This window comes from Salvelinus alpinus, chromosome 21, assembly GCF_045679555.1.
Source record: "Salvelinus alpinus chromosome 21, SLU_Salpinus.1, whole genome shotgun sequence".
NCBI lineage: Eukaryota > Metazoa > Chordata > Actinopteri > Salmoniformes > Salmonidae > Salvelinus > Salvelinus alpinus.
The window spans coordinates 45,188,625-45,213,624 of record NC_092106.1 but is presented as its reverse complement, the minus strand read 5'-3'; the positions used below and the strand labels follow the sequence as shown (position 1 = coordinate 45,213,624).

At 45.1% G+C, this 25,000-nt stretch overlaps 1 protein-coding gene across 1 annotated transcript in view; it reads right to left on the bottom strand.

Moving 5' to 3' along the window:
- The window catches only part of LOC139548353 (1-phosphatidylinositol 4,5-bisphosphate phosphodiesterase eta-1-like), a 147,053-nt gene that overhangs the window by 65,770 nt on the left and 56,283 nt on the right, over positions 1 to 25,000 (bottom strand). Inside the window, exons 3-7 of the mRNA XM_071357989.1 lie at positions 19,588 to 19,734; positions 13,902 to 14,145; positions 12,792 to 12,921; positions 10,053 to 10,223; positions 2,599 to 2,692 (exon numbers count right to left, since the gene is read on the bottom strand). Of these exons, the coding sequence (XP_071214090.1) occupies positions 2,599 to 2,692; positions 10,053 to 10,223; positions 12,792 to 12,921; positions 13,902 to 14,145; positions 19,588 to 19,734 (786 nt within the window). The remainder of the gene's footprint in view (positions 1 to 2,598; positions 2,693 to 10,052; positions 10,224 to 12,791; positions 12,922 to 13,901; positions 14,146 to 19,587; positions 19,735 to 25,000) is intronic.

The window sequence follows — 25,000 nt, the reverse complement described above, 5'->3', positions numbered from 1 at the left end:
AGCGATCTCGGACACGCAGCGATCTCATACACGCAGCGAGCTCGGACACGCAGCGATCTCATACACGCAGCGAGCTCGGACACGCAGCGATCTCGGACACGCAGTGATCTCAGACACGCAGCGATCTCGGACACGCAGCGATCTCATACACGCAGCGATCTCAGACACGCAGCGATCTCGGGCACGCAGCGATCTCAGACACGCAGCGATCTCATACACGCAGCGATCTCATACACGCAGTGATCTCATACACGCAGTGATCTCAGACACGCAGTGATCTCAGACACGCAGTGATCTCAGACACGCAGTGATTTCAGACACGCAGCGATCTCATACACGCAGTGATCTCAGACACGCAGTGATCTCATACACGCAGTGATCTCATACACGCAGTGATCTCAGACACGCAGCGATCTCATACACGCAGCGATCTCATACACGCAGCGATCTCTGACACGCAGTGATCTCAGACACGCAGCGATCTCGGACACGTAGTGATCTCTGACACGCAGCGATCACGGACAGACACGCAGTGATCTCGGACACGCAGTGATCTAGGACCCGCAGTGATCTCGGACCCGCAGTGATCTCATACACGCAGCGATCTCTGACACGCAGTGATCTCATACACGCAGTGATCTCGGACCCGCAGTGATCTCATACACGCAGCGATCTCTGACACGCAGCGATCTCTGACACGCAGTGATCTCGGACACGCAGTGATCTCGGACACGCAGCGAGCTCGGACACGCAGCGATCTCGGACACGCAGCGATCTCTGACACGCAGTGATCTCATACACGCAGCGATCTCTGACACGCAACGATCTCAGACACGCAACGATCTCAGACATGCAGCGATCTCAGACACGCAGCGATCTCAGAAACGCAGCGATCTCAGACATGCAGCGATCTCAGACATGCAGCGATCTCAGACACACAGCGATCTCAGACACGCAGCGATCTCAGACACGCAGCGATCTCAGACACGCAGCGATCTCAGAAACGCAGCGATCTCAGACATGCAGCGATCTCAGACATGCAGCGATCTCAGACACACAGCGATCTCAGACACGCAGCGATCTCAGACACGCAGCGATCTCAGACACGCAGCGATCTCGGACACGCAGTGATCTCATACACGCAGTGATCTCGGACACGCAGTGATCTCATACACGCAGTGATCTCATACACGCAGCGATCTCGGACACGCAGTGATCTCAGACATGCAGTGATCTCATACACGCAGTGATCTCATACACGCAGTGATCTCAGACATGCAGTGATCTCGGACATGCAGCGAGCTCTGACACGCAGTGATCTTGGACACGTGTCGTAGCTGAATCAGAATTATTTAGGTAACATAGCTAAATAAGATGTTTTATTTATTTTCAAATTATGCTTATTTTATACTTATTAGAATGTCTTCTTTTGGACTATACTGTTGGCAGTTGGCATTTTCCTATCTCCTCTAGGGAAAAGTCACTTGGGGCCCAGAGAGGGGAGAGGTCAGGCTTGTCTTTTACATGTCTGGTAATATGCAGAATATCAGAAAGGGAGAAGTCAGGTTTGAACATTGTCTTTCATAGGTGAATATATCTGTGAAACCATGTGAAGGGCTCCACTATGTCTGTACTCCAGTCATTCCCTCATTTTCCCATTGGGGGGGAGGAGTATGGCAGTGTCTGGAAGCATTGTATTACCCCTCTGATGTTGCATGAATCTTGAGATAGTATATGACCTAGAGGCTCACTCCCCTCAGGGAGCTTGTCCAGGGGTGGGGTGTATTTGAGATGGGCGTATCTAGAATTGACAATTGATATATGCCATTGGATGAGGTAATGTTTTGATAATATGAAGTACCAAGAACGAGAAGTAGAACCTTGTCTAAGAGACCAAACTGAACGATAATTTATAGCTAATGCTATCTGGCTATGGGATACTCCCCACAAAGGCCCTTTGTGAAGTTTCTAAGATCTGTGGTTCGTCATGTGAGTTGAGAGGGGTGTATCTTGGCTATAAAAGATACTAAGAATTGTTTTGTAGGAACTCTTAGAGAATTCATTTATAGACACTGAATTGATCTGAGAGTCAAAAGGGCTATGGTGAAGCTCATATAATTAAAGATGGAGTTTAAAATATAACTCTGACTTGTGTGTGGTTTGTAAACTCTTTCCATTTAGTAATACAGGAAATTACCACAACACACGCAGCGATCTCGAACAGACACGCAGCGATCTCAGACACGCAGCAATCTCAGACTTTGATATTTGACAAGAGGTCAATCAGCTCCGTCAGTTTACATGTGGTGTACTTTATCTAAAGCCCCAAAAACTGTTTAACCATCTCACATTTGTGTATGATCTCTAAGTCTTCAACCCTTTATAGAATTAAAGCCCAAAGGCAGGCAGGCAGAGAGAGAGAAAGAAAGAGAGAGAGAGAGAGAGAGAGAGAGAGAGAGAGAGAGAGAGAGAGAGAGAGAGAGAGAAAGAGAGAGAGAGAGAGAGAGAGAGAGAGAGAGAGAGAGAGAGAGAGAGAGAGAGAGAGAGAGAGAGAGTGTAGAGGTTAAAGTGGAGGGAGAGGGTAACAGAGGGGCTTACCCTCAATTCCCAGAATGCCTTTCTGTTTGTTCTCTTCAGACAGCTCAAACTTTTCGATGACATCCAGACAGTACTCTGTAGTCACATTCACCATCTGAGGAGAGAGAGACACACACTGTCAGAACACACTCACACACACAGACACACTCAGATACACACATATACACACATATACACATATATACACACAGATACACACAGATACACACATATACACACATATACACACAGATACACACAGATACACACAGATACACACATATTTTCATGAGACAGACACTATCAGACAAACCAAGCCACAATCTGACAATCAATATAGACTCCTGAGAGACCTCTGTCAAAATGCTCACAGTATTGATGTCTGGACTCACTCTGAGTACTGGTGTCTAGACTGAGGCAATAAAGTGGACTTCAGGGCATAAGCTGGATGACCACAACTCTGACAACACCAAATTGCCTCGGGGGGGGGGGGGATAGAGACAGAGAGGGGGGGATAGAGAGAGCGAGAGAGGAACAGACAGACAGCAGACAGAGAGGGGGGATAGAGAGAGAGAGAGAGAGAGAGAGAGAGAGAGAGAGAGAGAGAGAGAGAGAGAGAGAGAGAGAGAGAGAGAGAGAGAGAGAGAGAGAGAGAGAGAGAGAGAGGGACGGACAGACAGACAGACAGACAGACAGACAGACAGAGAGGGGGGATAGAGAGAGGGACAGACAGACAGACAGACAGACAGACAGACAGACAGACAGACAGACAGACAGACAGACAGACAGACAGACAGACAGACAATTATAGGTGCATGATAATGGTTCATTCTAAATCAAAACACATTTCGAGCATACATGTATATATTTCATCAAGAATAGTCTGATGGGTGACAATATTAGCCTATCACTTGTTAATTATGCCCAGCATAAGAAGCAATGCCTTTAAAAAAATAATAATAATAATCATAGTCGCACACCTCATGTAGCCTAGCCCATTCACCTATATGCTTTGATAAGGTTTGTAACACAACTAAAGTGTCCAAATAATATCTTAAAAATAAACACATTAATCCGCTTTACAAGGGGTGTAGCGCCTAACTGGTATATATAAGCAGCGTGTGAGTTTCAAGTTTGGGGAAGATCATTTTCACCATAAAAATGTACCTTTATAATAAAATAATTACGGGCATAATTGCATTTGTGGTCACTTTTGATATGTGTTTTCAGCTAATGGAACATTCGTGCTTATAGCCTACTACAGTGTGCACATTGCTGCAATTATAATGTGAAGAAAAAGCCTAATAGTTTATCAACTTTAAGCTAAACGGTCTGATCTGTTGCGTCAGCCACATTGCGTATAAAGTTTTTGTTGATGCTAGTGGTTGCATTCATTTTGGGATCTATCACATCCCACAACTGTCCCAGACTATGTTTAGAATATTTATTTCTAGCACAGAATAGAATAGATCAACTTTTGTACTATGGGGGATAGTAGATTGATATAAGCTAGTGCTTTTGTTGTTCGTGAGGCCTACTCATCTTGTTGGCTGACGAAAAGTAAATGACAGTTCTTCCAATATCTTCAATATGCACCTCGGAATTGGATAAGGACGTGCAAAGTTGCGTCCCCGATGTGTCTGTCTTCACTTGTAGCCTGTGAGAAAGACCCGATCATGTGATGAGAGCCATGTGTGTGAGAGGTGATTTGGAGCGCTCGGCACTCTGGGAAAAGGGCACAACGGCCACTGGCCTCAAAATGCATGGATTTTTTTAGGGTGCATTACGGCCACACAAAGGGGATGCCTAGGCATTATCAAGTGCATTATCAAGTGCTTGTCAAATTGTGAATGAGTGACTGATGTAGTGTGTACAGCCTGCGCAAAAAAAAAAAAACAGCGCACATGCCTTTCAAGCAACTTTTTCCAAATCATCAGTAGAGACTCATCATGCAGCCTTACAATGTATTAAAAATCCAAACATATAGCCCAACGTTTGTTGAACAACTAAAGCTACAACTCTAAATTAAGATTATATAGGAATACCTATTTCTTTGTTAACAGCTCAACACAAAGTAGCCGTATGTGTGTACTCCCTCAAATCGTTTGGAAAAAATTTCCTTTAATTTTCATCTTCATGCCATAAAATAAAGCCATGGAATTTTAAGCAAATCTTGTCTGCTGAACTAGTGTAGCCATATGGCATAGCCAGCTCAGGAAGGACAATTCAGATTATACTTTTGAAATTGACTACATTTTCTTCATATCTTGCTTCTTTAGACCTGTCGAATATAAATAATGGATTTATTGTGAAGGCTGTATTACATGGAGTTATTAGACTTTAAAACATGTAGATGTTCCAAAGGTCTGCATCAGTGGCTTGTAGGCGATGTGTGGAAGCCAGGAGATGCTAAATGTGTTTATGTTAATTAAATTGTTAATTACTGTGAGATGGACAGTCATTTGCTTGACAATCACCGGCTAATGAAATCCCCAGCAGTCATGACATTTCGTGACCGCCACAGCCCTACTCCCATCTCCACAGAGGAACTCTGGAGCTCTGTCAGAGTGACCATTGGGTTCTTGGTCACCTCCCTGACCAAGACCCTTCTCTCCCGATTACTCATTTTGGCCGGGCGGCCAGATCTAGGAAGAGTCTTGGTGGTTCCAAATTTCTGCCATGTAAGAATGATAGTGGCCACTGTGTTCTTGGGGACCTTCAATGCTGCAGAATATTTTGGTACCCTTCCCCAGATCTGTGCCTCGACACAATCCTGTCTCGGAGCTCTACGAACAATTCCTTCGACCTCATGGCTTGGTTTTTGCTCTGACATGTACTGTCAACTGTGGGACCTTATATAGACAGGTGTCCAATCAATTGAATGTACCACAGGTGGACTCCAATCAAGTTGTAGAAACATCTCAAGGATGATCAATGGAAACAGGATGCACCTGAGCTCAATTTTGAGTCTCATAGCAAAGGGTCTGAATACTTATTTAAATAAGGCATTTATTTATTGTATTTTTTACATTTGCAAAAATGTCTTAAAACCTGTTTTCGCTTTGTCATAATGGGGTATTGTGTGTAGAACGTAGAAAATGTTTTATTTAATCCATTTGAGAAGAAGGCTGTACAAATTGTGGGAAAATGTAAGGGGTCTGAACACTTCCTGAACGCACCGTAGAGAGGATGTTGCGCCAGAGACAACCCATATTAGGAGTGAAAGTAGATTGGGTGTGCATGCGCTTGTGTGTAATCATAGAATTAAATACAGTATATAATCCTTATTACAGTGTTTTACAATCGCTAGGACCCATTTCTCAACACTTAGGTCACTTTTTCAAAACTCTTCACACAGTGAACACAACAGCAGTCTTGGTGGGCTAAACTGTGGATCATTTTTCATTGCTTTGGCACAAAATGCATTCTAATGACTACTATCTATCAAATCTCATGAATTATTTTCTCACTCAGACACAACCATCACCAAAACTCTATCTACCTACAGGCCAATTTGCACATGATTATATACTATTTTCAAAACTGTTGAACTTAAGTTCAAAACCTAACATAACACAAAATTGAATAAGACAGCAATTTGCTACATTTCTACAGTAATACCGTATTGAAATATATTCCAAATCTAAAAAATGTAATACTATCAAAACAGTTAGACCAACCACAGCTGATTCCCATTGTAGCTGAACACCTACCCAGGTGTTAGTCTTTCAGTTACATTACCATCTATACAAAAGGGGACATCTTAGAAATAATGCTGTACTGTAACGTAAACATGGAGCCAGCCAGAGAGAGAGAAGTGGCTGACAGAGGAAGAAGAGTGGCTGGGAGAGGGAGAGGGAGAGGAGTACATATGTGTGGTGGAAGAAGACAGAGGAAGATCAAGAGCTGTCGTCTCAGATGAGATTAGAGCTGCTATAAGTGATCCTGTAATAAATCATGGTCTATCAATGAGAGAGGCTGGTCTGCGAGTGCAGACAAATCTGCAACGCTCAACAGTGGCATCTATTGTGAGAAATTTCCGGCAAAACAACAGGTAAGATGTGCATTCTGCAAGGGCATCTGACTGAACTGCTCATTACAGAAGTAAATTGAGCAAAGCCTCCAAACCCACTTGTGTGTAATTGTTTTTGTATTTCTGCTTAGGACCCAACGGTTACCTCCCACAGGCGGGAGAGGTAGGATTTTCACTGCTCTGCAGGAAACTGCAATCGTTGATATGGTCATCAGAAACAATGGCATAAAACTCACAGAGATTCGGGACAGAGTGTTGGCAGACAACATTACATTTGGAATCGTTCACAATGTAAGCATAACAACTATTTCTAGGGTCCTGAAACAACATCAAGTCAGGGTGAAGCAGTTGTACACTGTCCCCTTTGAGAGGAGCTCTGAACGAGTCAAGCAACCCAGGAACCAATATGTCCATGTAAGATGACTATAAAATACAGAACTGGTTTTGAACCAAACAGGACAGAGGCACACAATGACATGTTTTTAGGTATAATGTAAACTACCATAATAGCCTGACTCTTATGTTGCATTGTGGATTTATTTTAGAGAGTCATGGAGATTGAAGCCAGTCGAACACCCCACATATTCATCTTTGTGGATGAGGCTGGTTTCAACTTGGCCAAAACACGGTGGTGAGGAAGGAATGTGATTGGGAAAAGAGTCACAGTGGATGTCCAAGGCCAGAGGGGTGCCAGCATCACAATGTGTGCTGCAATATTCTCTGATGGATTGCTGTTACACAAACCACTAATTGGGCCACACAACACCGCGTTAATTCCTGGCTGACCTCTATAGAAGGGTTGTGCCAGGTGAGAAAAGGGTTGCAGTGAGGCGAAATCGGCCAATGTTTGTGATTGTATGGGACAATGTGGCATTTCACCACTCCCGTGCCGTCACAGAGTGGTATGCAGCCCATCCCAGGATGGTGTCACTTTTCCTCCCACCTTACTCTCCATTCATCAACCCCATTTGCCATACAACACTCCTTCCGTGGCCTCCAAGTGCTGTTAAACGCTAGTAAAACCAAATGCATGCTTTTCAACCGTTCGCTGCCCGCACCCGCCCGCCGACTAGCATCACTACTCTGGACGGTTCTAACCTAGAATATGTGGACAACTACAAATACCTAAGTGTCTGGCTAGACTGTAAACTCTCCTTCCAGACACATATCAAATCCAATCCAAAATCAAATCTAGAATTGGCTTTCTATTTTGCAACAAAGCCTCCTTCACTCACGCCGCCAAACTTACCCTAGTAAAACTGACTACCGATCCTCGACTTCGGCGGTGTCATCTACAAAATAGCTTCCAATACTCTACTCAGCAAACTGGATGCAGTCTATCACAGTGCCATCCGTTTTGTTACCAAAGCGCCTTATACCACCCACCACTGCGACCTGTATGCACTAGTCGGCTGGCCCTCGCTACATATTCGTCGCCAGACCCACTGGCTCCAGGTCATCTATAAGTCTATGCTAGGTAAAGCTCCGCCTTATCTCAGCTCACTCGTCATGATAACAACACCCACCCGTAGCACGCGCTCCAGCAGGTATATCTCACTGGTCACCCCCAAAGCCAACACCTCCTTTGGCTGCCTTTCCTTCCAGTTCTCTGCTGCCAGTGACTGGAACGAATTGCAAAAATCACTGAAGCTGGAGACTTACATTTCCCTCACTAACTTTAAACATAAGCTATCTGAGCAGCTAACCGATCGCTGCAGCTCTACATAGCCCATCTGTAAATAGCCCACCCAATCTACCTACCTCATCCCCATATTGTTTTTATTTACTTTTCTGCTCTTTTGGACACCAGTATCACTACTTACACACCATCATCTGCTCATCTATCACTCCAGTGTTAATCTGCTAAATTGTAATTACTTTGCTACTATGGCCTATTTATTGCCTTACTTCCTCACGCCATTTGCACACACTGTATATAGACTTTCTTTTTTTCTATTGTATTATTGACTGTACGCTTGTTTATTCCATGTGTTGTTGTTTGTATCGCACTGCTTTGCTTAATCTTGGCCAGGTTGCAGTTGTAAATGAGAACTTGTTCTTAACTAGCTTACCTGGTTAAATATAGGTGAAATAAAATAAAATAAATAGAGGAATTATTTTCCTCATGGAGATGGAAGATTTATGACCGCCATCCACATGATCAAATGTCCCTACTGGATGCAATGAATGCTGGATGCCTGGACATATCTGCAGAAGGGATGGACCAGGCATGCCAAAAGATTCTTTCCTAGGTGTATTGTCCAAGATGACATAAGATGTGATGTGGATGAGAAACTGTGGCCAAATGCAGAAGACCGGGTTGACTAGCATTGCTACTGTATCTGTATCGGTAGATGGTGTATATACAAATTCTTGTATTTTTGGAATCCCTCAATGCCAAAAATAAATGACATAAAACTTATTGAAGCATATTGAAATCATGTCTGATTCATTGCTGTAACATACACTGCAGTGAATTGTAAACAGTAGAGAGGTGTCATTCTTGTTTTGTAAAGACATTTTTCAAAAGAAAACATTGTGTAATGTTACCTGTTCTTAGTGTTGTTTAGGTCGTTGTTTTATGAGTGACAAAGTGTGCTTGTTGGGTGACAACCTTTGCTAGTGTTATGGAAGAGTTGATTTGAGACGTGTATGAAGTGTTTTGGTAGTTTTAGTGTATTTTGGATGTGAAATGAACTGCTGTGCCAAGCTGGAAGTTGGTTAGGAGAACTGTGTGAAGAGTTTTGAAAAAATGACCTAAATATTGAGAAATGGGTCCTAGCGATTGTAAAACACTGTAATTCAAAAGGATCTCTGTGGACCTCGTAAAGATTTGTAATTTAACTTTTACACTGTATTACCTTTTACTGTGGCATAAAAACAACCAGTCAGGATGTTTTTTTCATCTGATTGTCAAACAATCACTTCAAAAAGGACTCCTTTACTAGGCTATACCCGCGCACGTTCATCCACTTACAGCATATCAGCCTCCAAACACTGGCGAATGGAACGAGACATCTGTTACACAAAACATCACAAAGTGTCATGACATTTGACGAATGTCATTTGGCCAGAATGTATGCGTCCACCACTGTCCACACGTCTCTCAGTGTCGGCCACTCATCTCTGCCTTGGCAACATGTCAGTGTTCTCGTCGAACCACGTCGCATTTTGGAGAGCAGACTACACCACCTGTTAAAGTCCATTCACTCGTGCATCATGCCTCTGACATCATAATCTAAAGTGACGTAATAGCCTACAGTTTTCTTGACATTTTGTTGTAATTATTGTGATTGGCTCATGTTTGACCGGTACGGAGTACCCCTACTATTTATTTTGCCGGGACGCAGTACTAGAGAGTAGCGGCCTTACATTCAACACTGACTCTACTACAGATCACTAAAGCTACATCATCTACTTTTGTCTTTCTGTGAACCCTGACCTTCTGTTCGTTGAGCAGGAAGTTGGCCAGCTCGTCAGCAGTCAGGTGGTCCTTCCTGTCGCTGTATCCCATGAGCAGCAGATACAGGTCCCGCCGCAGTGACATCATCTTATAAAACACACTGAACTCTTCAAACGTCAACGTGCCCTGTTGGTCATCCGAGTCCGCTTCCTGTGGGAAAGGGAAATTACGTCACCATTGGAGAGGGTCTGCATTGGTCAGGTGATAGAATTCCAATTCGACCCTCTGTTCTAAACTGTGCCTTTAAACCTATTTCGTCTGTAACCATCTGGTATATTCACACACAGCCATGGTGCCCTAACATGGACCAAACAACTCTAATAACCATCTGGTATATTCACACACAGCCATGGTGCCTCAACATGGACCAAACAACTCTAATAACCATCTGGTATATTCACACACAGCCATGGTGCCTCAACATGGACCAAACAACTCTAATAACCATCTGGTATATAAACACACAGCCATGGTGCCCTAACATGGACCAAACAACTCTAATAACCATCTGGTATATTCACACACAGCCATGGTGCCTCAACATGGACCAAACAACTCTAATAACCATCTGGTATATTCACACACAGCCATGGTGCCCTAACATGGACCAAACAACTCTAATAACCATCTGGTATATAAACACACAGCCATGGTGCCCTAACATGGACCAAACAACTCTAATAACCATCTGGTATATTCACACACAGCCATGGTGCCTCAACATGGACCAAACAACTCTAATAACCATCTGGTATATTCACACACAGCCACGGTGCCTCAACATGGACCAAACAACTCTAATAACCATCTGGTATATTCACACACAGCCATGGTGCCTCAACATGGACCAAACAACTCTAATAACCATCTGGTATATTCACACACAGCCATGGTGCCCTAACATGGACCAAACAACTCTAATAACCATCTGGTATATTCACACACAGCCACGGTGCCTCAACATGGACCAAACAACTCTAATAACCATCTGGTATATTCACACACAGCCATGGTGCCTCAACATGGACCAAACAACTCTAATAACCATCTGGTATATTCACACACAGCCATGGTGCCCTAACATGGACCAAACAACTCTAATAACCATCTGGTATATTCACACACAGCCATGGTGCCTCAACATGGACCAACCAACTCTAATAACCATCTGGTATATTCACACACAGCCATGGTGCCCTAACATGGACCAAACAACTCTAATAACCATCTGGTATATTCACACACAGCCATGGTGCCTCAACATGGACCAACCAACTCTAATAACCATCTGGTATATTCACACACAGCCATGGTGCCCTAACATGGACCAAACAACTCTAATAACCATCTGGTATATTCACACACAGCCATGGTGCCTCAACATGGACCAACCAACTCTAATAACCATCTGGTATATTCACACACAGCCACGGTGCCTCAACATGGACCAAACCACTCTAATAACCATCTGGTATATTCACACAGAGCCACGGTGCCCTAACATGGACCAAACAACTCTAATAACCATCTGGTATATAAACACACAGCCATGGTGCCCTAACATGGACCAAACAACTCTAATAACCATCTGGTATATAAACACACAGCCACGGTGCCTCAACATGGACCAAACAACTCTAATAACCATCTGGTATATAAACACACAGCCACGGTGCCTCAACATGGACCAAACAACTCTAATAACCATCTGGTATATAAACACACAGCCACGGTGCCTCAACATGGACCAAACAACTCTAATAACCATCTGGTATATAAACACACAGCCACGGTGCCTCAACATGGACCAAACAACTCTAATAACCATCTGGTATATTCACACACAGCCACGGTGCCCTAACATGGACCAAACCAACTCTAATAACCATCTGGTATATAAACACACAGCCATGGTGCCCTAACATGGACCAAACAACTCTAATAACCATCTGGTATATTCACACACAGCCATGGTGCCTCAACATGGACCAAACAACTCTAATAACCATCTGGTATATTCACACAGAGCCACGGTGCCCTAACATGGACCAAACAACTCCAAGGACATTGTCATGTGAGGACAGAAAAGGCATTCTGACATTGTCCTTGTTCGGTTTATACAACAATTCACTCCTGGCGGTGCCCTAAAAATAGTCTATATAAAATAGTGGAACTATAAACCAACTGCATTATCTGACCCTCATGCTCAGCACTCGCAGGCACGCCTGTCATTTAAATCGCATAGGCTACATCCTAAATGGCAACCTGTTCCCTACATAGTGCACTAGTTCTGACCAGAGCCCTATTCCCTACATAGTGCACTAGTTCTGACCAGAGCCCATAGCACCCTATTCCCTACATAGTGCACTAGTTCTGACCAGAGCCCTATGGGCCCATTATAAACCCGTGAGAGAAAACATTAGCTAAAGCTTTGGATCTTGGTTTGAAGGTGGTATTTGCTTCCAGGTAGCAGCAGGAGTACTAAGTACTACTGTCACAGTTGTCACTATCTGGCTAGAGAAGACAGAAGACTGATGTTCTCTAAGTCTAACCACTAAACCTTACCTTAGCCCTATCCTGGATGTAAATAAACACCTCCTAACTGCTCACCAATTGTCAGGTGAGGTTTAGTGGTTAGAACACATCCCTCTTCTGTCCTCTCGTGTCAGATAATGTAGTGACAGATGACAGGTATTTCACCCCTGACCTGTGACTGACCTGGAACATGTGTTTGATCTTCCTGCGGGGCAGGTTGACGTTCATCTTGTGCAGTAGCTGGTAGATCTCCTCCATGTTCAACAGACCATCCCCGTTCTTATCAGCCTCCTCAAACGTCTGCTTCATCCATCTACACACACACAGAGTTAAGGACACAGCCATGGGATGATGATGATGATGATGATGATGATGTGGTGTGTGTGTGTGTGTGTGTGTGTGTGTGTGTGTGTGTGTGTGTGTGTGTGTGTGTGTGTGTGTGTGTGTGTGTGTGTGTGTGTGTGTGTGTGTGTGTGTGTGTGTGTGTGTGTGTGTGTGGGAAGGGTAGGGTAGGAGGGTGGGAGGCTTTTCAAAAACACAGCACCATATTTTGTCAGTCGTCAAATCCAGTCAGACCAGAACAACGCTCCAAGGCACACACACACTGCATTCAGCAGACACACAAACACACACAAACACACACACACACACACACTGCATGCAGCAGAAACACACACACACACACACACACACTGCATTCAGCAGACACAGGAAGAAATGAAAAGATGGAGAGCACTTTCTTTTTGGGAAGAACGGAAACAAAGCAGAGGAACAGAGAAGATGTCAAAGAAGATGTCAAAGAAGAGGAAGAAAGAAGAGGAACAAAGATGTCAAAGAAGAGGAACAAAGAAGAGGAACAAAGAAGATGTCAAAGAAGATGTCAAAGAAGAGGAACAAAGAAGAGGAACAAAGAAGAGGAACAAAGAAGAGGAACAAAGAAAATGTCAAAGAAGATGTCAAAGAAGATGTCAAAGAAGATGTCAAAGAAGATGTCAAAGAAGATGTCAAAGAAGAGGAACAAAGAAGATGTCAAAGAAGAGGAACAAAGAAGATGTCAAAGAAGAGGAACAAAGAAGATGTCAAAGAAAAGGAACAAAGAAGATGTCAAAGAAAAGGAACAAAGAAGATGTCAAAGAAGAGGAACAAAGAAGATGTCAAAGAAGAGCATAAACGTGTGTCAGCCACTCAACAGATTGAACAATACTGGTTAGGGGTAAGGTAGGAACAGCAGGGTATGCGGTGTAATAAGGATATGTGTGTGTGTGCATGAGTGTGTTAGTCTTAAAAGGATATTGGTCGTGTGTGCGTTGTCGTTTGGCCAGTGAGTCCTCGTCACTGATGCCAGCCATCAGGTATCGTATTCCTGTCATCCAGGTCCGAGCCTCCTCAGGGTTAGAGGTCACCAGGTCTAGGGACTCCATGTGGTTGCCATGATAAACGGTGAAACAGCAGGCTGGGTCGAAACTGTTCTCCGCATGGCGGTGGAAGATGTCTGACTGACGGCCCTCCGTCACCTTGTACAGCGAATCAATAGTGACTATAAGAGAAAGAGGGCGGGACAAGAAGAGAGAGAGAGAACCATTTAGAGTTAGGAGTCAGAGCAAGAATCGGGAAAATTCCATAGCACTGAGATATCTTGGGAATACATTACGTAGCTTTCCTTTGTGATCAAAATGGATGAAAACTAACAAAAGTCTGTTAGGAGACAAAAAAGTAAAGCTTTTGCTAACTGCTAGGGCGATGATAGTTTCCTCCCTTCTTAAATATTGAATGAAGACCTCAATGAGGAGAAGTTAGAGATAAACACGTAACCAGACAGACACTGCAGGCCAATTAACTGACTGGCATACCCTGAAGTCACAGCAGCACTACTGCAGTCAACAACATGGCTTCTGTTTGACTCTGATACTCAGCCAGGACACACCCTCTAGACAATGTCAGGACACACAGGGAGGGAAGGAGGGAGGGAGGGAGGGAGGGAGAGAGAGAGAGAGAGAGAGAGAGAGAGAGAGAGAGAGAGAGAGAGAGAGAGAGAGAGAGAGAGAGAGAGAGAGAGAGAGAGAGAGAGAGAGAGAGAGAGAGAGAGAGAGAGAGAGAGAGAGAGAGAGAGAGAGAGAGAGAGAGGAACATAACATTTGACATACCAATTAGGATCTGGCAAAAAATACTTGAATCAGTTATAGAACCCATTGCCCTTTATGGATGTGAGGTCTGGGGTCCCCTCACCAACAAATAATTCACAAAATGGGACAAACACCAAATTGACTCCGCATGCAGAATTATGCAAAAGTATCTTCTGTGTACAACGTGAAAGACCAAATAATGAATGCAGAGCAGAATTAGGCCGATACCCGCTAATGATACAAATTCAGAAAAGAGCCATTAAATTCTACAACCACCTAAAAGGACGCGATTCCCAAACCTTCCATAACAAAGCCATCACCTACAGAGAGATGAACATGGTAAGGAGTCCCCTGAGCCAGCTGGTTCTGGGGCTCTGTTCACAAACATAAACAGATCCCACAGAGCCCCACGACAGCAACCCATTTAGACCCAACCAAATCATGAGAAAACTAAAATAGAACTATTTGACACACTGGAAAGAACCACCAAAAACACATTAGAATGCTCTCTGGCCCTAAACAGAGAGGACACCGTGGCAGAATACCTGACCACTGTGACTGACCCAAACTTAAGAACATCTTTGACTATGTACAGACTCAGTGAGCATAGCCTTGCTATTGAGAATGGCTGCCGTAGGCAGACATGGCTCTCAAGAGAAGACAGGCTATGTGCACACTGCCCCCAAAATGAGGTGGAAACTGAGCTGTACTTCCTAACCTCCGGCCAAATGTATGACCATACTAAGAGACACCTTTTTCCCTCAGATTACACAGATCCACAAATAATTTGAAAACAAATCAAACATTGATACACTCCCCTATCTGTTAGGTGAAATAATACAGTGTGCCATCACAGCAGAAAGATTTGTGGCTAGTTGACGTGGGAAAAGGATAACCAGTGGAGCACAAATAACATTCTGAATACCACCAATATTTATCTTTATTTATCTTCCCTTTCATACTTCAACTATTTGTACATTGCTACAACACTGTACATAGTCAATAAGATAATATTTTAAATTTATTTATTCTTTTAAACTTTTGTGTAATGTTTACAGTTCATTTCTGATTATTTATTTCCTTTGATTAGTTCCCTTTAATTTATTGTCTATTTCACTTGCTTTGGCAATGTAAACATATGTTTCCCATGACAATAAAACCCCTAAATTGAATTGAAATTGAGAGATTAAGGGAATGAGGGAGAGAGAGAGAGACACAGACTGAGAGGGAGAGTTATACTCCAGTCCTGGGACAGAACCAGACAGAGGGGGAGAGTTATACTCCAGTCCTGGGACAGAACAGAACCAGACAGAGAGGGAGAGTTATACTCCAGTCCTGGGACAGAACAGAACCAGACAGAGAAGGGGAGTTATACTCCAGTCCTGGGACAGAACAGAACCAGACAGAGAAGGAGAGTTATACTCCAGTCCTGGGACAGAACAGAACCAGACAGAGAGGGAGAGTTATACTCCAGTCCTGGGACAGAACAGAACCAGACAGAGAGGGAGAGTTATACTCCAGTCCTGGGACAGAACAGAACCAGACAGAGAGGGAGAGTTATACTCCAGTCCTGGGACAGAACAGAACCAGACAGAGAAGGAGAGTTATACTCCAGTCCTGGGACAGAACAGAACCAGACAGAGAGGGAGAGTTATACTCCAGTCCTGGGACAGAACAGAACCAGACAGAGAAGGAGAGTTATACTCCAGTCCTGGGACAGAACCAGACAGAGAGGGAGAGTTATACTCCAGTCCTGGGACAGAACAGAACCAGGCAGAGAGGGAGAGTTATACTCCAATCCTGGGACAGAACAGAACCAGACAGAGAGGGAGAGTTATACTCCAGTCCTGGGACGGAACAGAACCAGACAGAGAAGGAGAGTTATACTCCAGTCCTGGGACAGAACAGAACCAGACAGAGAAGGAGAGTTTTACTCCAGTCCTGGGACAGAACAGAACCAGACAGAGAGGGAGATCTATACTCCAGTCCTGGGACAGAACAGAACCAGACAGAGAAGGGGAGTTATACTCCAGTCCTGGGACAGAACAGAACCAGACAGAGAAGGAGAGTTATACTCCAGTCCTGGGACAGAACAGAACCAGACAGAGAGGGAGAGTTATACTCCAGTCCTGGGACAGAACAGAACCAGACAGAGAAGGAGAGTTATACTCCAGTCCTGGGACAGAACAGAACCAGACAGAGAAGGGGAGTTATACTCCAGTCCTGGGACAGAACAGAACCAGACAGAGAGGGAGAGTTATACTCCAGTCCTGGGACAGAACAGAACCAGACAGAGAAGGAGAGTTATACTCCAGTCCTGGGACAGAACAGAACCAGACAGAGAGGGAGAGTTATACTCCAGTCCTGGGACAGAACAGAACCAGACAGAGAGGGAGAGTTATACTCCAGTCCTGGGACAGAACAGAACCAGACAGAGAAGGAGAGTTATACTCCAGTCCTGGGACAGAACCAGACAGAGAGGGAGATCTATACTCCAGTCCTGGGACAGAACCAGACAGAGAGGGAGATCTATACTCCAGTCCTGGGACAGAACAGAACCAGACAGAGAGGGAGATCTATACTCCAGTCCTGGGACAGAACCAGACAGAGAGGGAGATCTATACTCCAGTCAGAGCATGCGCAGACCAGCTGGCTGGAGTGTTTACGGACATACTCAATCAATCCCTATCCCAGTTTGCTGTCCCCACATGCTTCAAGATGGCCACCATTGTGCCTGTTCCAAAGAAAGCTAAGGTAACAGAACTAAACTTATGTCATCATGAAGTGCTTTGAGAGACTAGTCAAGAATCATACCAGCCCCACCCTACTTGTCACCCTAGACACACTCAAATTTGCTTACCGCCCTAACAGGTCCACAGACGATACAATCGCCATCAGACTGCACACTGCACACTGCACACTGCCCTATCCCAACTGGACAAGAGGAATACCTATGTAAGACTACAGCTCAGCATTCAACACCATAGTAGCCTCCAAACTCATCATTAAACTTGAGACCCTGGGTATCGACCCCCCCCCCCCCCCTATGAAACTGGGTCCTAGACTTTCTGATGGGCCGCCCACAGGTGGTGAAGGTAGGAAACAACATCTCCACCCAACTGATCCTCAACACTGGGGACCCACAAGGGTGCGTTCTCAGCCCTCTACTGTACTCCCTTTTCACCCATGACTGTGTGGCCATGCACGCCTCCAACTCAATCATCAAGTTTGCAGACGACACAACAGTGGTAGGAGGCTTGATTACCAACAATGACAAAACAGCCTACAGGGAGGAGGTGAGGGCCCTCGGAGTCTGGTGTTAGGAAAAAAACCTCTCACTCAACGTCAACAAAACAAAGGAGATGATCGTGAACTCCAAGAAACAGCAGAGGGAGCACCCCACATCAAAGCACTATCCACATCAAAGGGGCAGCAGTGCAGTAGGTGGAACGTTTAAGTTCCTCGGCGTACACATCACGGACAAACTGAAATGGTCCACCCACACAGACAACGTGGTGAAGAAGGAGCAACAGCGCAACAGCGCCTCTTCAACCTCAGAAGGCTGAAGAAATGTGGCTTGTCACCTAAAACCCTCACAAACTTCTACAGCTGCACAATCGAGAGCATCCTGTTGGGCCGTATCACCACCTGGTAGGGCAACTGTACCGCCCTCAACCACAAGGCTCTCCACAGGGTAGTGCGGTCTGCACAACTGTCACGTTCCTGACCTGTTTTCTGTTGTTTTTGTATGTGTTTAGTTGGTCAGGGCGTGAGTTGGGGTGGGCATTTTATGTTTTGTGTTTCTATGTTGGGTTTAAGGTGTTGCCTGATATGGTTCTCAATTAGAGGCAGGTGTTTGACGTTTCCTCTGATTGAGAACCATATTAAGGTAGGCTGTTCTCACTGTTTGTTTGTGGGTGATTGTTCCTGTGTCAGTGTTGGTGCTACACGGGACTGTGACGGTTAGTTTGTTTTGTCATTTTGTATAGTGTCTTGTTTTGTTTGATTAAATTCATTATGTCTAATTACCACGCTGCACATTGGTCTTCTGATCCTTCTCGCCTCTCCTCGTCTGAGGAGGAGGACGACGTAGACTGCCGTTACAACAACGCATCACCGGGGGCAAACTACCTGCCCTCCAGGACACCTACAGCACCCGATGTCACAGGAAGGTCAAAAAGATCATCAAGGACAACAACCACTCGAGCCACTGCCTGTTTCACCCCGTATTCACCCAGAAGGCGAGGTCAGTACAGATGCATCGAAGCTGGAACCAAGAGACTGAAAAACAGCTTTTATCTCAAGGCCATCAGACTGTAAAATAGCCATCACTAACATAGAGAGGCTGATGCCAACATACAGACTAAAATCACTGGCCACTTTAATAAATGGATTTAACAATGGTATCTATAGTCACATTAAATAATACCACTTTAATAATGTTTACATATCCTACATTACTCTCTCATATATATATACTGTATTTTATACCATCTGTTGCATCTTGCCTATGTCGCGCGGCCATCGCTCATCCATATATTTATATGTACATATTCTTATTCCATCCCCTTACAATGTGTGTATTAGGAAGTCGTTGTGAAATTGTTAGATTACTTGTTAGATATTACTACACAGTCGGAACTAGAAGCACAAGCGTTTCGGTACACTCACACTAACATCTGCTAACCATATGTATGTGACAAATAAAATGTGATTTGATTTGAATTGTCTGTATTGCTCCGATGTTGCCTAATTGTTGTGTCTCTTTGAATGGGTAGAGATAGCGGTTACGGGTGAGAGATGGCGGTTACGGGTGAGAGATGGTGTGTAGGATGCAGTAAAGTGTGTGTACTCACTCTTGGCCTTCTCGCTCTTGCGTGAGGGTCTCCATCGGATACAGGAGCGATGTTCGTCCAGGTAGAACAGTCTCACCAGCCCCTTGGAACCAGCCTTCAACTTCACCATCTGGGTCCCTGACTGCATGGCACTCATGCATCGCTCCACTGCAGAGAGACAGAGACGCAAACACACACGTCAATAGAGCACCATGACAACAACAAAAAACTGAAGAGTCAGTAATACTGCTAGAAGATTCTGATCTGGGCTGATCTGGGCTGATCTGGGCTGATCTGAGATGATCTGGGCTGATCTGGGCTGATCTGGGCTGATCTGGGCTGATCTGAGATGATCTGGGCTGATCTGGGATGATCTGGGCGAGAACCAGGATGGGAAACATAGATGAGGCTGACAAAACAAAGGTCTAGTTCACCCAGTTCCTCACAACCAGGTCTAGTTCACCCAGTTCCTCACAACCAGGTCTAGTTCACCTAGTTCCTCACAACCAGGTCTAGTTCACCCAGTTCCTCACAACCAGGTCTAGTTCACCTAGTTCCTCACAACCAGGTCTAGTTCACCTAGTTCCTCACAACCAGGTCTAGTTCACCTAGTTCCTCACAACCAGGTCTAGTTCACCCAGTTCCTCACAACCAGGTCTAGTTCACCTAGTTCCTCACAACCAGGTCTAGTTCACCTAGTTCTTCACAACCAGGTCTAGTTCACCCAGTTTCTAACAACCAGGTCTAGTTCACCTAGTTCCTCACAACCAGGTCTAGTTCACCTAGTTCTTCACAACCAGGTCTAGTTCACCTAGTTCCTCACAATCAGGTCTAGTTCACCTAGTTCCTCACAACCAGGTCTAGTTCACCTAGTTCCTCACAACCAGGTCTAGTTCACCCAGTTTCTAACAACCAGGTCTAGTTCACCTAGTTCCTCACAACCAGGTCTAGTTCACCTAGTTCTTCACAACCAGGTCTAGTTCACCTAGTTCCTCACAACCAGGTCTAGTTCACCCAGTTCCTCACAACCAGGTCAGAGAGACAGAGAGAGAGAGAGGGAGGGAGAGAGAGAGAGAGAGAGAGAGAGAGAGAGAGAGAGAGAGAGAGAGAGAGAGAGAGAGAGAGAGAGAGAGAGAGAGAGAGAGAGAGAGAGAGAGAGAGAGAGAGAGAGAGAGAGAGAGAGAGAGAGAGAGAGAGAGAGATTTATTTCCCCTTGTGTACTTTAACCATTTGCAAATTGTTACAACACTGTACATAATATGACATGTGTAATGTCTTTAATGTTTTGAAACTTCTGTATGTGTAATGTTTACTGTTATTTTTAATTGTTTATTTCACTTTTGTATATTATCTACTTCACTTGCTTTGGCAATGTTAACACGTTTCCCATGCCAATAAAGCCCCTTGAATTGAATTGAGAGAGAGAGAGAGAGAGAGAGAGAGAGAGAGAGAGAGAGAGAGAGAGAGAGAGAGAGAGAGAGAGAGAGAGAGAGAGAGAGAGAGAGAGAGAGAGAGAGAGAGAGAGAGAGAGAGAGAGAGAGAGAGAGAGAGCCTTCCATAACAAAGCCATCACCTACAGAGAGATGAACCTGGAGAAGAGTCCCCTAAGCAAGCTGGTCCTGGGGCTCTGTTCACAAACACAAACACACCCCACAGAGCCCCAGGACAACAGCACAATTAGACCCAACCAAATCATGAGAAAACAAAAAGATAATTACTTAACACATTGGAAAGAATTAACAAAAAAACTGAGCAAACTAGAATGCTATTTGGCCCTAAACAGAGAGTACACAGTGGCAGAATACCTGACCACTGTGACTGACCCAAACTTAAGGAAAGCTTTGACTATGTACAGACTCAGTGAGCATAGCCTTGCTATTGAGAAAGGCCGCCGTAGGCAGACATGGCTCTCAAGAGAAGACAGACTATGTGCTCACTGCTCACAAAATGAGGTGGAAACTGAGCTGCACTTCCTAACCTCCTGCCCAATGTATGACCATATTAGAGAGACATATTTCCCTCAGATCACACAGATCCACAAAGAATTCGAAAACAAATCCAATTTTGATAAACTCCCATATCTACTGGGTGAAATTCCACAGTGTGCCATCACAGCAGCAAGATTTGTGACCTGTTGCCACAAGAAAAGGGCAACCAGTGAAGAACAAACACCATTGTAAATACAACCCATATTTATGCTTATTTATTTTCCATTGTGTACTTTAACCATTTGTACATTGTTACAACACTGTATATATATAATATGACATTTGTAATGTCTTTATTGTTTTGAAACTTCTGTATGTGTAATGTTTACTGTTAATTTTTATTGTTTATTTCACTTTTGTATATTATCTACCTCACTTGCTTTGGCAATGTTAACACATGTTTCCCATGCCAATAAAGCCCCTTGAATTGAATTGAATTGAGAGAGAGAGAGAGAGAGAGAGAGAGAGAGAGAGAGAGAGAGAGAGAGAGAGAGAGAGAGAGAGAGAGAGAGAGAGAGAGAGAGAGAGAGAGAGAGAGAGAGAGAGAGAGAGAGAGAAAGAAAGAATCACTGGGGATCAACACAGAGATCTGATGCAACATTACTGTATTTTTCAGTAATCCACAACAACACTGTCTTCTTGAGTAATACACACAAATATGATCTCAGCATGATCAGACATCGATAGGGATCAGACACACACACACACACACACACACACACACACACACACACACACACACACACACACACACACACACACACACACACACACACACACACACACACACACACACACACACACACACACACACACACACACACACACAAACACGAACACACGCTCACAAACACACACACCCACACAGCCTTAACCCAGCGTGATCTGACATGGCTAGATGCCAAAGGAGTCAACTCCAAGTCAACTAGGAGTATTTAAATTGGAGAAGGTTTTGAGTTGGTTGAGACAGTATAAAAAGGAGTGAGTCATTAAAAACTCATTTGGCTGGTTAATGCTCCTCTACGACCGACTGCAGAGCTCTGACAGCATTCCTATTCACATGGCAAAAAACACTCAGAGAGAGAAACACACATACACACACACACACACTCACGAACAGACACACACACACACACACACACACAACGCATGGGTGAGCTCAGGTGCTCAGCTACGTAGACATAGAGCGTGGAATGTGTTTGAGCAACCTGGAGCATTATCCTTTCACAAACACACACACACACAGACGCACACACACACGCAGGCACACACACACACACAGAGAGACGCACACACACGCGCAGACACACACACACACACAGAGAGACGCACACACACGCGCAGACACACACACACACACAGAGAGACGCACACACACGCGCAGGCACACACACACACACAGAGAGACGCACACACACGCGCAGACACACACACACACACACACAGAGACGCACACACACGCGCAGACACACACTTACAAGCACACACAAATCATGCATATGAAAGTAACCTTTCATAAGGAAACACATTACACACCCACTTGTATATCAGAGACAGCCCACTGTAGTCCACACTCCTGATCTAGTGTGGTAGAGACAGCCCACTGTAGTCCACACTCCTGATCTAGTGTGGTAGAGACAGCCCACTGTAGTCCACACTCCTGATCTAGTGTGGTAGAGACAGCCCACTGTAGTCCACACTCCTGATCTAGTGTGACAGAGACAGCCCACTGTAGTCCACACTCCTGATCTAGTGTGGTAGAGACAGCCCACTGTAGTCCACACTCCTGATCTAGTGTGGTAGAGACAGCCCACTGTAGTCCACACTCCTGATCTAGTGTGACAGAGACAGCCCACTGTAGTCCACACTCCTGATCTAGTGTGGTAGAGACAGCCCACTGTAGTCCACACTCCTGATCTAGTGTGGTAGAGACAGCCCACTGTAGTCCACACTCCTGATCTAGTGTGGTAGAGACAGCCCACTGTAGTCCACACTCCTGATCTAGTGTGGTAGAGACAGCCCACTGTAGTCCACACTCCTGATCTAGTGTGGTAGAGACAGCCCACTGTAGTCCACACTCCTGATCTAGTGTGGTAGAGACAGCCCACTGTAGTCCACACTCCTGATCTAGTGTGGTAGAGACAGCCCACTGTAGTCCACACTCCTGATCTAGTGTGGTAGAGACAGCCCACTGTAGTCCACACTCCTGATCTAGTGTGGTAGAGACAGCCCACTGTAGTCCACAGTCCTGATCTAGTGTGGTAGAGACAGCCCACTGTAGTCAACACTCCTGATCTAGTGTGGTAGAGACAGCCCACTGTAGTCCACACTCCTGATCTAGTGTGGTAGAGACAGCCCACTGTAGTCCACACTCCTGATCTAGTGTGGTAGAGACAGCCCACTGTAGTCCACACTCCTGATCTAGTGTGGTAGAGACAGCCCACTGTAGTCCACACTCCTGATCTAGTGTGGTAGAGACAGCCCACTGTAGTCCACACTCCTGATCTAGTGTGGTAGAGACAGCCCACTGTAGTCCACACTCCTGATCTAGTGTGACAGAGACAGCCCACTGTAGTCCACACTCCTGATCTAGTGTGGTAGAGACAGCCCACTGTAGTCCACACTCCTGATCTAGTGTGGTAGAGACAGCCCACTGTAGTCCACACTCCTGATCTAGTGTGACAGAGACAGCCCACTGTAGTCCACACTCCTGATCTAGTGTGGTAGAGACAGCCCACTGTAGTCCACACTCCTGATCTAGTGTGGTAGAGACAGCCCACTGTAGTCCACACTCCTGATCTAGTGTGGTAGAGACAGCCCACTGTAGTCCACACTCCTGATCTAGTGTGGTAGAGACAGCCCACTGTAGTCCACACTCCTGATCTAGTGTGGTAGAGACAGCCCACTGTAGTCCACACTCCTGATCTAGTGTGGTAGAGACAGCCCACTGTAGTCCACACTCCTGATCTAGTGTGGTAGAGACAGCCCACTGTAGTCCACACTCCTGATCTAGTGTGGTAGAGACAGCCCACTGTAGTCCACACTCCTGATCTAGTGTGGTAGAGACAGCCCACTGTAGTCCACAGTCCTGATCTAGTGTGGTAGAGACAGCCCACTGTAGTCAACACTCCTGATCTAGTGTGGTAGAGACAGCCCACTGTAGTCCACACTCCTGATCTAGTGTGGTAGAGACAGCCCACTGTAGTCCACACTCCTGATCTAGTGTGGTAGAGACAGCCCACTGTAGTCCACACTCCTGATCTAGTGTGGTAGAGACAGCCCACTGTAGTCCACACTCCTGATCTAGTGTGGTAGAGACAGCCCACTGTAGTCCACACTCCTGATCTAGTGTGGTAGAGACAGCCCACTGTAGTCAACACTCCTGATCTAGTGTGGTAGAGACAGCCCACTGTAGTCCACACTCCTGATCTAGTGTGGTAGAGACA